Source organism: Callorhinus ursinus, unplaced genomic scaffold (genome assembly GCF_003265705.2).
Source record: "Callorhinus ursinus isolate GAN/ISIS: 27379988/994484 unplaced genomic scaffold, GSC_fseal_2.0 scaffold33, whole genome shotgun sequence".
Lineage (NCBI taxonomy): Eukaryota > Metazoa > Chordata > Mammalia > Carnivora > Otariidae > Callorhinus > Callorhinus ursinus.
In genome coordinates this window covers 10,270,785-10,284,540 of record NW_027397095.1, presented here as the reverse complement: position 1 = coordinate 10,284,540, position 13,756 = coordinate 10,270,785, and the positions used below count along the sequence as shown (strand labels likewise).

At 45.8% G+C, this 13,756-nt stretch overlaps 1 protein-coding gene across 1 annotated transcript; it reads left to right on the top strand.

The window, feature by feature from the left end:
* Window positions 1-494: 494 nt before the first annotated feature.
* Window positions 495-4,716, top strand: TEX13D (TEX13 family member D). The gene is made up of 2 exons (XM_073879081.1): window positions 495-1,994; window positions 2,046-4,716. The coding sequence occupies exons 1-2, from the start codon at window positions 642-644 to the stop codon at window positions 3,066-3,068; spliced, it is 2,376 nt and encodes a 791-aa protein (XP_073735182.1). The 5' UTR covers window positions 495-641; the 3' UTR covers window positions 3,069-4,716.
* Window positions 4,717-13,756: the final 9,040 nt, after the last annotated feature.

Genomic DNA, 13,756 nt, shown 5'->3' with positions numbered 1-13,756 from the left:
ACCCTCTGAGAATAGCTGATCAAGTAAACATGAGAGTGAATTTGTAAGGAGAGTTCAGGGCATTCATGGCTCAATCACTGAATTTTCTTGATGACAGGGACTCCAAGTTCATTTGTTCAGGATGACAAGGGAAGTGTATAGACAGTGTGACTGTACTGAAGGACTGAAGTAGTACCTAAGAGTTATGGGAGGCAGAACTGAGATAAGAGCAGAACTGCACCCACCTACGCAACTCTATCACCCAACTAGGTATTGGGTGGGTGTTGATTGTCCTTCTGAAGTTCTTAGAAACAAATTCTTCCATAGGCTCACTGAAGTACCCAGTGCAGCCATCCAGCCTATTCGCCCTGCTCGGGGCACTCTGCAGAGGGAGGTGGATCCCAGCAGGCCTTGCGGGGTGACTCAGAGGTCGTCTCTGTGACGTGTAACACCCTCGCCTGGTAGGGGTTGGTGTGGTGAGGGAATCTGCTTTACTCTTTGTGAGGAAAGCAAGGTAGAGAGGAAAGAGGCTGAGGAGGAGGGCCGGACTGGAAAGAGACTTTAGTGGGACTGAGTGGGGAGGTGAGCGGTGGACTTTACTGGTGGCAGCAGGGGCCGTATCATCGCCTGTGAGGCGGTCGGTTAACTAGGCCGCAGCAGCCATGGCGGTTGACTTTGGGGACCACGCCAGCGGGTTCCGCCACACGGAGGTGATCAGGTTCATCAACAACGAAGTCCTCATGAACGGCGGCGGCCCAGATTTCTACGTGGCCTTCCGCTCACGGCCCTGGAATGAGGTGGAGGACCAGCTTCAGACCGTCGTGGTCGACCCTCAGGTGCCGCGCACCATTAAGAGAGCCTGTGCCTGGAGCGCGCTGGCCTTGAGCGTGCGTGTGGCTGCGAGGCAGCGAGAGCAGCAGGCGCACCGCCTCCGGCGGCTGCAGGAGCAGGTGGAGGAGCGCGAGACGGCTGCCTGGGCCCTGGCCTCCGAGCTGCAGCGGCTGCGTGGGGATCGAGAGGAAGTGGCCACGCAGTTGCGCTTCACGCAGGTCGCCCTGCAGCAGGCGCTGATCGAGTGTGATGTGCTTCGCGGGCGGCTGCTCCACGTGGATAGGTCGGCCCATATCATCCCGCTGGCCCATGAAATACTGCCTAGGCCTCGAGCCGAGCAGCATGGGACTATAGCCTGGCCCCTGAATGCTGAGCAGCAGAGAGATGTGGTTGCTATGGGGTTTCCTGGTAGGTTGTATCTCGAGGCCCAGGTGCCAGCCCCGGCAGCTGTTCTTTACATGCCAGGTCCCCCAAGTCCCTGGGCTCAGGCCATACAACCCCCTCTGCCAGCGCCGGTGCCATACTCACTTCCATTCCAAGCACCACTCCCAGTAGGAATCCCTTTCTTGCCAGCTCTGCCACCAGCAGTAGTCATGGATGCAGAAGCTGCAGTAGTCCCACTTCAGATGGTTCCTCTGGGGAGCTGCCCACCTGGTCCATGTGCTGCAGTGGGCTTCCGGGAGGAGGGGGCCCCACCGTGGGACCAAAGGAGTTACAGCCAGGAGGGAGGTCCTGAGATCCTCCAGAATACAGTCCCCCTGGGGAATATCAGAAACCTTAGCCAGGAAGGTCTAGGGAAGCCTCAGGGAATGGTCCCCCTAGGGGATAGCTGGAGCCACAGCCAAGAAGAAGGTCCAAAGACGGCCCAGGGGATGGTTCCTCTTGGGGACAGCTTGGACCTCAGCCAGGGAGCAGATCAAGGGACACCCCAGGGGATGGTCTCCCTTGGGGACAGCTGGAGCCAGATCCAGAAAGAAGGTCCAGAGAAGGTCCAGGGGATGGTCCCCCTTGGGGAGAGCTGGAGCCTCAGCCAGAAAGAAGGTCCAGAGAAAGCCCAGGGGATGGTCCTCTCTGAGGATAGCTGGGGCCAGAGTCAGAAAGAAGGTTTAGAGAGGCCCCAGGGGATGATCCCCCCTAGGGAGAGCTGGAGCCTCAGCCAGGAAGATTCAGAGAGATTCCAGGAGGTGGTTACCCTTGGTGCCAGTCAGGAAGAAGATCCAGAGACTCCCCAGGAGGTGGTACCCCTGAGGGCCAGTGAGAGCCACAGCCAGGAAGAATTTCCAAAAAGACCCCAAGGGATGGCCCCCCTTGGTGCCAGCAGGAGCAATAGCCAGGAAGAAGATGCCGAGAGGTCCCAGGAAGTGGTTCCCCTGGGGGTCAGTGAGAGCCACATCCAGGAAGAATTTCCAAAAAGACCCCAAGGGATGGCCCCCCTTGGTGCCAGTAGGAGCAATAGCCAGGAAGAAGATGTAGGGGGGCCCCAGGAGGTGGTACCCCTGGGGGCCAGTGGGAGCCACATCCAGGAAGAAAATCCAAAAAGACCCCAAGGGATGGCCCCCCTTGGTGCCAGTAGGAGCAATAGCCAGGAAGAAGATCCAGGGGAGCCCCAGGAGGTGGTACCCCTGGGGGCCAGCGGGAGCCACAGCAAAGAAGAAGGTCCAAAAAAACCCCAAAGGATGGCCCCCCTTGGTGCCAGTAGGAGCAACAACAAGGAAGAAGATCCAGAGGGGGCCCAGGAGATGGTATCCCTGGGGGCCAGTGGGAACCACAACAAGGAAGAAGGTCCAGAGGGGGCCCAGGAGATGGTATCCCTGGGGGCCAGTGGGAACCACAACAAGGAAGAAGGTCCAGAAAGACCCCAAGGGATGGCCCCTCTGGGGGATAACAGTAGCCAAAGCCAGGAAGGGGATCTGGAGAGACCCCAGGGGACTGGTCCCCTGGGGGGCAGCAGAAGCGACAGCCAGGAAGAAGGTCCACAGAGGCCCCAGGTGCCCCCCCTGGGGGATGGCTGGAGCCAAATTATGAGGGAAAACCCAAAGATACAGCAGCCTCTGGGGCAGAAGGCCAAGCAACCAAAAGGGAAAAAAGCTTTGGATTCCAAGCACCAGGAGAAATTTGTCTCAAGATGCAGTCCCAAGGATTGGGACTGCCCATGGTGTAAAGCCATGAATTTTTCATGGCGCAAGTCCTGCTATAAATGCAAGAAAGTCTGTGTGGCAGGTGAGAGTAGAGACCAGGACCCAGGACAAACTCACTAATTTTAGGAAGGTAAGTAAGAATGAAAACACTCCAAAGGAAAACCAATTTCCCAAGTCCCTCTTCTGATCAAAAAAGTAACTTATTTACTTCACAGAAATTGTGAAAACCAAAATTATTGTAGAGAAAGTTAAATAAAACAATCCATTATTCCATTACCGAAACTAACAACTTTTTATCATTGTGGGTACTACATACGTAAATACACACTCCTTTCTGGTTTCTTATTAACCTCCTTTTCTCGAATATGCCATGTCTTTGGGAATAGCCATATGGTCTTTGAGTTATAACTATATTGAATTTCAGGAGCACTGCTCTTCCTTCAAAATGCTATTGTTCCTTTGTAAACTACAGTGTTCATGTTTGTTTCTTGTTTTTAAGTTTTATAGGTGGGGGCCTGTTTTTGTGTCTCTGAGCCCCACAGAACTTGTTTGTTGCTGAAGAAGCTGAACCCGTCCCATTAGAAGATTTCCCAAGAGTCTAAAGAAATCACACCTTGACTCCAGCTGACCTGCACCTCGTTGAGACCCTCCATTGGCTGGAACTGAGAAGAGTGAGAGGAAGTCAGGGAAGAAGAGATGCTCTGGCACTCAGTAGCGGGGCAGGGAGGGCAAAACAATTTTGTTCGAATGTAATTTCTCTGTTGGGATTAATTTGGGAGAGTTGGGGGGGTGTTGCAGTGTTAAATTCTATAGATGATAGTAAATTTGATGGATTACATTTAATCGTTAAACAAATAGTTATTGTCTAGTATGTGTTAAGAGCTAGACTTATATGTTAATATCTGGTGCACACATTATAACTTGATTTGGTGAGTTTGGTTAGATAACAGGAGAGAGCCTAATTTGGGATGCAAAGTATATCAGGAGGATGTCTTTGCCTGGCATACAGCATGATTTTCTGGTAAACCCAACTGAAATGACATCCAGATATATATGTATATATATATTTAAAGATGTTATTTATTTATTTTTGAGCGAGCGAGCACAAGCGGGGAGAGGGGCAGAAGGAGAAGCAGACTCCCCGCTGAGCAGGGAACCCGATGTGGGGCTCAATCCCAGGACCCTGGGATCATGACCTGAGCCAAAGGCAGGTGCTTAACCCACTGAGCCACCCAGGTGCCTCACATCCAGATATTTTTGCAGTTCTGGGAGTAACATCAGGGACTTTCATGAAAGAACTTGAGTCACTGAATTGCTCATCTCACTGTTCACAGGTGAGACAAATGAGCAGTGGCAGAGATCAGGAAAGTGGCTTCATGAAAGTGCAGGTGGGACTTTTCTGATACTCTGTTGATTTCTTACTTTGAGAGGAACAGCTATCTTCCTGGTTGCCTGAATGATCGCTGGGTGACTTAAAGAAAGACAGTACTTGAGAGAGTGTTGGCTACACACTCGAGCCCTCAGCTTTGGATCACCACCATCCCAAGCTCCTTTCCAGTCAAGAGTGGATGAAGAACAAAATGGATTCCAAGGGTGGACATCATGCTGTGGATGGTGCTTCTCTAATAAGATTAAAAAGAGAACTGGACTGAGAGAAGCCCTTTTGGGAATGCCCCGGGCCCCTTTCCTCCCATTTGGTGTGTTCTCTGCAGGCTCTCTGCTCCCCCGAGACAGGTGGAGCCCAGGGGCTGGGAAGTTAGATGGTCTCCAGTCTGAACGAAAGGTGTTCTCGAGTTCCCCCGTGAAATCCCAGCTCACCAAGCTCAGCCTCTGTCAGAGGTTTCCTGATTCTAGTAATAAAGAGTGTGCACTTGCCTGCTGTGTCTTCTGTGTGGTGTGCATCTCGGGGCAGGTTTGCTCCAGGGCGGCAGTTTAAACCCACATCTTCCCACCATCCCACCGAGGTGAAGGAAAAGTTCGAGCTCATTCACTGAATAGAGGCCCTCTAATGAGGGCCTCTCCTCTTCCAGCAAGTTACCCAAGATGGGGAGGGGGAGGAGCTTCTATGGGGCCTTCAATCCACTGTGACTGTCCCTGCTCCCCTGTCTGAGTCCACACGGTCCCTTGAAGGTGGGCACCTCCCCTGCTCTTAGGCCCATGGGGCACGAGAGGTGAGGTGGGGACGGGGCTTCTGTCTAGGCTGGGAACCCGGATGCCTGGTGTCCAGCCTCCCTATGTGCACCAAGAAGCCATTTCCCTGAGGCCCTGTCTCCCAGAGTCCCAGCAGAAATTTCCCTTCTGCATTTCTGCCCTGCAATGCACGGTCCCCTCCCTCCTATGCATAATCTCATGAAGGTGCTCAGCGTTCTGGGAAACAGCCAGGTTTAGACGGCCTGTTAATAAGACAAATGTTCCCTGAGGCAAAGGGGAGGGGTGGAACCTGGCTGCCTGCCTGGTGTAGGGACAGGGGATGGGGCAGAGAACTGACCCTACCCCACCGGCTTTCTCCCTCTCCTCAGTCCCGGTAACCGGGAGGCCTTGCTTACTAGAGAGGAGCACTGGGGACGAAGAGGACCATCAGGGACATCGGCCTAAAGCTAGGTTTTCTGGGTCAGGGGCTGGTTTTGTGATACTCCTATGTGTGCCGATAGCTCCCTGGAATTTTGGGAAGATGATACACAGATGGGACTTGGGAATTTTCCAACATAATCCACCTCGATGTACTAGTCCGTCACTAGATCTCACTACGGTTGCTTTATTTATGGTTTCAAATGGGCTCTGCTGTTTGTTGGCATGCCTCTAGGTCTGCATGAAAGCAGACTCACCCTGTGCATAGCTTTTATATAGCTTATTATTATTATTACAGTCTTTCTGGGTTGACAACTTCCAAAACAACCTGAATCATTAAGGCTGTCAAATCACTACCTTTTTTCTGGGCCGGGTACACACAAGAAATGGTAGTGGTTTCTGAGACAAGAACCTGGGCTTTGGAATTAGAGAGACCTGAGTTCGGATACTTGTGCTGTTATTCACTAGCTGTGTGACCTTCAGCAAGTTGCTGAACTTCTCTGAGCCCCCAACAAATGGGTTCTTCCCTTCCCTATCCCCCAGGATTCTGCTCTTGGTGCTGTGGTAATGAGTACAAGGCATTGTTAATGATGGCAAGAGCTACCATTGAGTGCTTACTGTGTGCCAGGTGCTCTAAGCGCATTACCCTTTTTGGTGACTGTAAGGTATGAATAGGTACCCGTATCAGTAGTTCTTCAAAGTGAATACGATTACCCCCATTTTACAGGTAGAGTAACTCAATACCCAAAGTTGGGAATTGGTGAAGCATGGCTTCAAAATGAAATTGTACAGGCTCCAATGCCTCTGCTCTTTCCATTATGTTACTGTACCTTAAACTTGTACCCTTACTGAGTAATACATTTGCATGTCACATGGGTCATCAATGCCTAAATCCAGCGACAGGACTGTAATGGAGAGACTTGGAGGCATAGTAACAGTCCGGTGGTCATGGTCATGCTGCTCTTTAAGAATTTCTCAAGCTTTGTGACAAGTGCCCAGCTTGGCTGCCAGTGAATAGGACCACTTACTATCTCTAGACTGCAGAACCAAGAAGGTGCTGGTGGTAATTTAGGCAGTGGAAGCGATTTGTATTCGATTCAGCAGACTGGCCTTATGAAAAGTTTATATATAGCCGAGTTCAATACTGTTAAGATAGAGCCCATCTTGACTGCTTCTCGGAAGTCTGTCTGAATAACTCAGGGTTGGTTTTAAGTGGATAAGGTACCAGCTATAACAGCCTAATATACATGCATGCATACTTTTCAGCGAGGAAGGAGGGGGGAAAGGAGACTTCAAAAGCTTCACATTTGTGTTGCAAAATGGGGAATAGAATTGATGTTTTCTAAGTCATGGTACTAAATCTATGACAGAGTGGCAAAGAAATACATAATTTCCTTATCATGTGCTTTGTAAAGTCTCAACACTGAACGATAGCAGATTCTTATTATGTGGTGCAGGCACTGTGCGTAACGCCTGTGAGTGTTTCTCTCACTTCTAGCTCACGATGGAGTGAGTGCATCCACTGGAACTAAGCCTCACATAACCTTAAGGATCCTGAAACAATCCTGGCCTGTGACCTTATGAGGTTGCAGTTGAACAGAATTTTCTCATTGACAGTGCTTGTTCTTTGGCACGTAAGACAAGTGTTCAATACCATGATGAGACAGGCATAGGAAGCGCTGCCACACTGAGTATCTGTACCCCCAAGGGACCTAGTACAGTTCCTTGAGTACAACTTCCTATTTGGTTCACGCCGGAAGCACTCTATTCAATGGGCCTAAGAATCCTCCCAGTAGGTCAGATCCTGGCACATCTAGCCCAACTTCTCTGGAGCATAAAGCAATTGTAAAAAAGGATCATATACTCTTCCTGGTGTCAGTTTTAGAGGGAAGAATGCCAGTAGGAATCCCTAGCTTTTTAATACTTTATAGATCAAGCAAAGAGCATGCATATAGAGAAGGCTTTTGATGTGCCACGCACCGTGTTAGACAACGTGGAAGTCATTACTATTGTCCTCTATAATCTCCTGTTCTGTTAAAAGAAATACGACAAACATACACCAAACAGTAGTCATCAGCCTTTTCATCAATTATTCAACCATACTTTCTGGCCTGGAGATGTCAGTTTTCAAAAAGTTTCTGTATATCAAACAGCATTATATAATACGTGATTATTTTCTTATTTAAAATTAAGAAAGCATGTATATCTCTAAGGTTCCCTCACACAAACTTGATGTACTTCCACCTAAAAGCAGTCATTTGTCATTCAAGTTTAGGATTTTTGTGGGGATTTAGTGACTATTATTATCACTATTTTTATTACATGCAGCCTAATCACAGGCAAATGGACCATTTTACTAGGCTCTTTGTAATAGCGACAATACCTTAGAATCCATCATTACCACCTTCTTCAACTTCTATGAACTTTGAGGACGCAAATTAGGAACAATTTCTGTAGAAAACTAGTAGTTTTAATACATGTTAAATACCAGTAAGTGTTAAAGGATTTAAAAAAATACACGTTCAGTATGTATTTGGGGTTGCAAAGCTTCCACGGTAGCCAGATGGTTTCAAACTGTGCCCCCAGTCAACAGAAAAAGTTGCTGAGAAAGTTAACTTTGTTTTGCTTTGAAATAATATTACAGCTTTACTTGTGACATTCTCCAGCTCTTTGCTTTCTTCATTCTATACTACCTTACAAAAACAATGGTGCACAAGGCAAAAAAACCTGTGATTACTTTTGTGGTAGGCAGCATTTAACCTTACCCCAGTGTTTATAAAGTGATGACAAAGAGCTCTCTGAGGGTTTTGTCTGTAATTAAAAGTTTTAGGATATTTAATCTCATTTATTTTTTGCTTGATATATATTTACTTTGATAATTTCAGTGACCATATTGGCTTCAGGAAAGAAAAAGACTGAGCAAGGATTGAAAATTTCATACCTTTACCACTACAATTCCTGATATTGTCTAGACAGTTTTGAAACTTCAGAACATATATGACCTGCTTTGTAAAAGACTCATACTACTGAACTCCCCACAGATCGATGTTTCTAGCATTTTTTCATGAAATATTTATTCCTGAGAAGGAAAAGAAAAACGATGCCAATGTCACATCTGTAACTACAAAATGCATTCAGAAATCCACCATTAGCTGTTTTGTTTCCTGGGTTATAATATTTCCTTTGTATCTACAAAACTGCTCAGGGAAACATTTATATAGTCCATTTCATTCTGTTCCTTTGCCAAATTTTGGTGTTCGTGGTGTATAGATCAAAGTGGCCATCCCTGTTTCAAAATATCAGAGGTTTCTTAAAACAATGTTCAGGCAAAAAAAGAAAAAGATGTATAGACAAAATAACAGTCTCTTGGACTTTAATCTTTTAGTTTAAGCTCTCTGTTTTTGAACTTCCAAGAAAGAGAACAGATTTTTTAGAAAGAAAGCTGGAGCCTCCTTAACAATGAAATGATATTTTTTGCACTGCTTTCATACCCAGAGTGCCCCCACCCAAGATGAAAGGCGGTAGAGAGAAGGTTCAGTAATGATCCAAAGGCAACTGGGTTGATGAAATCAGAAGGGCGACATGTTGTCAGGTGCCAAGGTGTGGGATGTGAAGACTTGTTTCTATAAACCAAAATGAGGCAGACCACAGGATAGACGTTGGTAAACAATGAATGTGAAAGGAGGCAGTGTCAGAAATGGTAGACTTCTTGAAGTAAATAAGAAGCCACACTCTCTGCAGAGGGAGAGAGAGGGGAAACAAAGGCGCTAACTTAGGTCAGGTACTGTGTTAAGACCTGGATGTGCCAAGAGGAATTCATCGTAGGTTCCAATCACATCATGTATGTTATTTCGTTTTAACTTCACTGGGAAAGGTAAGGAAAAACTGGCCAAGAGTGGCCTTCATTGGGTTGAATAAAAGAAGAAGGAGAAAAACTGGGCAATAAGACCTGGTAGGTGCATCCAGGCCCACCCAGGACAGAAGACGCCCAGACCACACAGTGTTCTGTTCACCTTTTTTTTAAGTTTGTATTTTAATTCCAGTAAAGTTAACATACAGTGCTATATTAGTTTCAGGTGTACAATACAGTGATTCAGTGTTCTATTACTTTAGATGGATAAGCTGATGATTCAGATTCCAGACCTATAAGCCTGGGTGAATAGACCCTGACTCTGTAAGAGCTTCCAAGACATGCTAATCAATGGGGCCCAGGCTAACACAGTGTACCTGATCTCATAAAGCACAGAGATAGACAGAAACACGCTACAAGTCAGGGCATGAGAACAGTTGACACTTGAGAAGTATATGAAGAATATTCTAGAAGTCCAAATTACAGTAGTTGCTAGATAGGAGATGGAAGCCCGACCAATTCAGTGCAGTGACCTCAGAATTAAGGTTGGGAGACAGAAGAGGATATTGGTGAAACGCACAGGCTCTGAGGTCACAGCCTGTATTTATTCCCAGGCGGGACACTGACCAGTTGTGCTGCATTGAACAGGCTACCTAGACTCTGACTTTTGGCTTCCCCATTGGTAAAAATGGTAATAATAATTAATAATAATAATAATTTGTTTCATAGGGTTGTTGATACAAATAAATGAGATAATACATGCAAAATGCTTAGCAGGAATGCTTAGAATGTAGTATGTGGTTAGCAAATCTTAGCTATGATTCCAAGAACAAAAGCTCAGTACCAGGCAATAGTTTCAGTTTGAATTAGGAAGTGTCCTCTAAGCCATGAAGGAGGTAAAACTAGGACAAGTACAGGGAACCGTACAGAGCAGACAGAAAGATCAAGAACTTGCTGTCTCGAGTAGGTTGTGCAGGTTTAGAATATAAGCTGAGTTAGATGTCCCACTACTGTTTCCCTAGAAGCCCATCCTTTCCTCAGTCACAGCTCTTCTCTCCAACCCCAGTACCTGCTACAGTGTCTGTCATACAGTAGATGCCCATGATGTTGGTTGAAAGAGTAAACATATTTAAAGTAGCCTTAAGCACACACAAACCTGTCTCTGGCTTCTCGCTTACAGAACAAAAGGGCATTAGAAAAATTAGCCTCATAGATAAACCCAGATATTATCAAAAGGAGGTGCTCTTTTCAAGACATTTTTTTTCTTTTTCTCATTTTTGTAAAGGAAGTGAATTTTGTAAGTGCCGAGAGAATGTGTAAACTCACCATAGGTGTCAAATCATAACACTGCCACAGGAGAATTCACACCTATAGATGAGCTAGTTGAAGAACAAAGTTAGTTTTGAAAGGTTAAAGAAAAAGATTTTGAAATGTCAGATCCACTCTATAAAACTGACCACCCTTGGCATCACCCTTTTAATCTACCTGGGTTGGAGAAAAGCCTAGGGCATTTGAAATGAAGACAATTAGCACCTCAGACAGGGCATCCACATGCAAAATTCTGTCACCTCTCAGAGACCTCAGGAGGTGACAAGTCTTGATAAGAAGACATTTTCAACCTTGGCTGACAGTTTGTCAATGCTTTTATATTTGACTTAAATGGCATCTATGTTTTAAAAGGTTGTTGTTTGCTTTAAACTATGAAGCTCTCTTCCTCCACCTCATGATTTTTATTTCTTAGGTCGTTTAGAAAACAACAAGAACAAAAATCTTTCCTCTATTGGGTGAGATCTGAGGAAACAGCTCTTGCTTCTTGCACACAAATGAGCTCAGTCCATTTCCCCTCTGTTTCTCTGGAAAGTACTCCTGGCTTTTGTTTAAAGCACAGAGTGTTAAAGCTGGAAGTGGCTTTAGGGGCCATCTGGTTCAAGTCCATTTGACATAGGGAAAAAGTAAGGCTCAGAAAGAGAAAGCGATTTCGTGGTAAAACATGGAGTATAATTTGACCCTCATAATTGCTGGATTAATACTCCTTCCAATTTATTTTGCTCTTCCAAAAGGTAGGCCAGAGGCATGTACAACCAAGTGTGTGTGTGTGTGTGTGTGTGTGTGTGTGTGTGTGCATGCATTTTTTCTCTTATTTTCTTTAGAGCACTAATTTCATTCATTCACTCACACAACAAATATATTTAAGCATCTAAAATGTGCTAGATGGGGGTGCCTGGCTGGCTCAGTCCATAGAGTGTGCGACTCTTGATCTCGGGGTTTGGAGTTCAAACCCCATGTTGGGCATAGAGTTTAATCAAAAATAAAAAATAAAAACAGATGAAAAAAATAAAAAAATAAAATGTGCCAGATGGAAGATACAGGGGTGGTGAGTAAAGTACACTAATTCCTGCGATCAAGGACCCTATGTTCTTAGTGCAGGAGATAGGCAATAAGGGATTCATCAGATAATTCTGCTTCTGAGTGGATTATACCTGTATTTGGGGCCCGTTCTTCTTAACTCTTTCTCTGCTGGTGCCTCCACTATGTCCATTGCTCCCCTCTCTTGTTTTTCCCCTTTCCTCTCTTGTGGGTATGGCAAGAGAGAGAAGGAAGAGAGCCATTTTGAATCCTCTTTCTCCATACTTCAAGCTCGGCGCAAAGTTCTGAATTTGCTAAAAAGTCAGGTTCAGTACTCGTGTAGCCCCAGAGTGAAGATGTCGGTATTTTTCATCAACGCTGCAGTAGTGGGCTGGCCCAGCTGTCAGCTTGCTTGTGAGATGACAATGACATGCTGGGTGTGAGGGTTGGACTATTATCTTATAATTGATCTGTTCTTTTTTTACATGCGTTTAGTTGTGCTGAACCCCATCGTACCTGGCTGCTTTGACAGGTGTGCTATGTTAGCAACACAGACCCAAACAGAGAATGAAAAGAAGAATGCATGGTACACTTTTACTGTCAGATCCAGGTTGCTCCGTTCCTAAGTTTGTGGATGATTTGTTCAGGGTTGTTCAGAGACAAAAAAACAAAAAACACACAAAAAACCCAACAACCATAAAACCAAACAAAACTTAGGTTTTATTTTTACCTACATGACATACTGTTCTCACAGTTCACCTCACAGGTGGGCTATTGTCTATAGGGCGTGAATGAGGGCCTGGACCCCCTACCCTACCTTCCCCTTTCTTGTCTGAAATTCCTTGACCCAAAGGGTGAGAGGTGGACTTGACCATAAACAAGTGAGGTAGAAAGATGATGAGACAATCTTGGCTCAGTTCCCCAGAGTTATCCCCGAATATCCTCTTGAATGCTGTTTTATTTTCTTTGTTTATTCTCGGTGTTGTAGGAGGCTTATGTTTACACTTCATCTACTAAGGTTGATAGAGTCAACCTTAAGGCTGGGCATGCTTCAGTGAAGGAGAGTCATGGGGCGCCTGGCGGGCTCAGTCGGTAGAGCATGTGACTCTTGATCTCGGGTCCTGAGTTTGAGCCCCATGTCGGGGGTAGAGTTTACTTAAAAAAAAAAAAAAAAGTGAGTCACTACTAGCTGCCATTGAAATCTGAGAGGACCATTCTCAACCCCAGCGGGTGGCAAACACGTATCTGGCTTTGGCGCAAGGCTGCTCTGGGCATGTGGGGATTTAGAAATTGTTCCCCCAGCCTTGAGCTCCCAGCCTTGCTGTGCTCTCGTGGAACTAGGTGCTGAAGTTGTGGAAGAGATACAATGGACACATGACTTCAGTTATGTAAAATCCTGTTTTACAAGTATTTAACATAATCGAAAGGCACAATGTAGGAGACCGCCCAGCTTCAAGCATGAAACAAAGTCTTATTCCAGTAAAAAGGGGGGAAGTTTGAGGGGAATATTACTTAGCAGCATATTTTAAAATAGAAGCAATGCTTTATTTCAGAGTAGGCAATGAAAGTTGAAAGGCTTTAAAAATTAATGATAGTTTAGCATCAATTGAAGAAAAAACATGCTCTATTAACAACAGAGGATAAAATTATCAACACTTGCGATATGATTTAAAACAAGTTTTATGCCCCAAATGCAGATAGGTGGGCCCTGTACATCAAAGGGTGTATACAAGTCCACATAAAGACAAAGCACCAATGAAATGATTCATTCTCTCATCTAAGGCTCATCAAACAAACAAAAAATCTGGAAAATCTTTGGACATAGATGGATTTTTTAAAAGGTTTTATTTCTTTATTTGAGAGAGAGAGAGAGCGAGCAAGTGAGAGCGAGCAGGAGCAGGAGCCTGATGCAGGGCTTGATCCTAGGACTCCAGGATCATGACCCTAGTGGAAGGGAGATGCTAACTGACTGAGCCTCCCAGTTGTCCCCGACATAGATTGATTTTTGTTCCTCAATCAGCACTCCAGGATCTTTGGCCAAGAA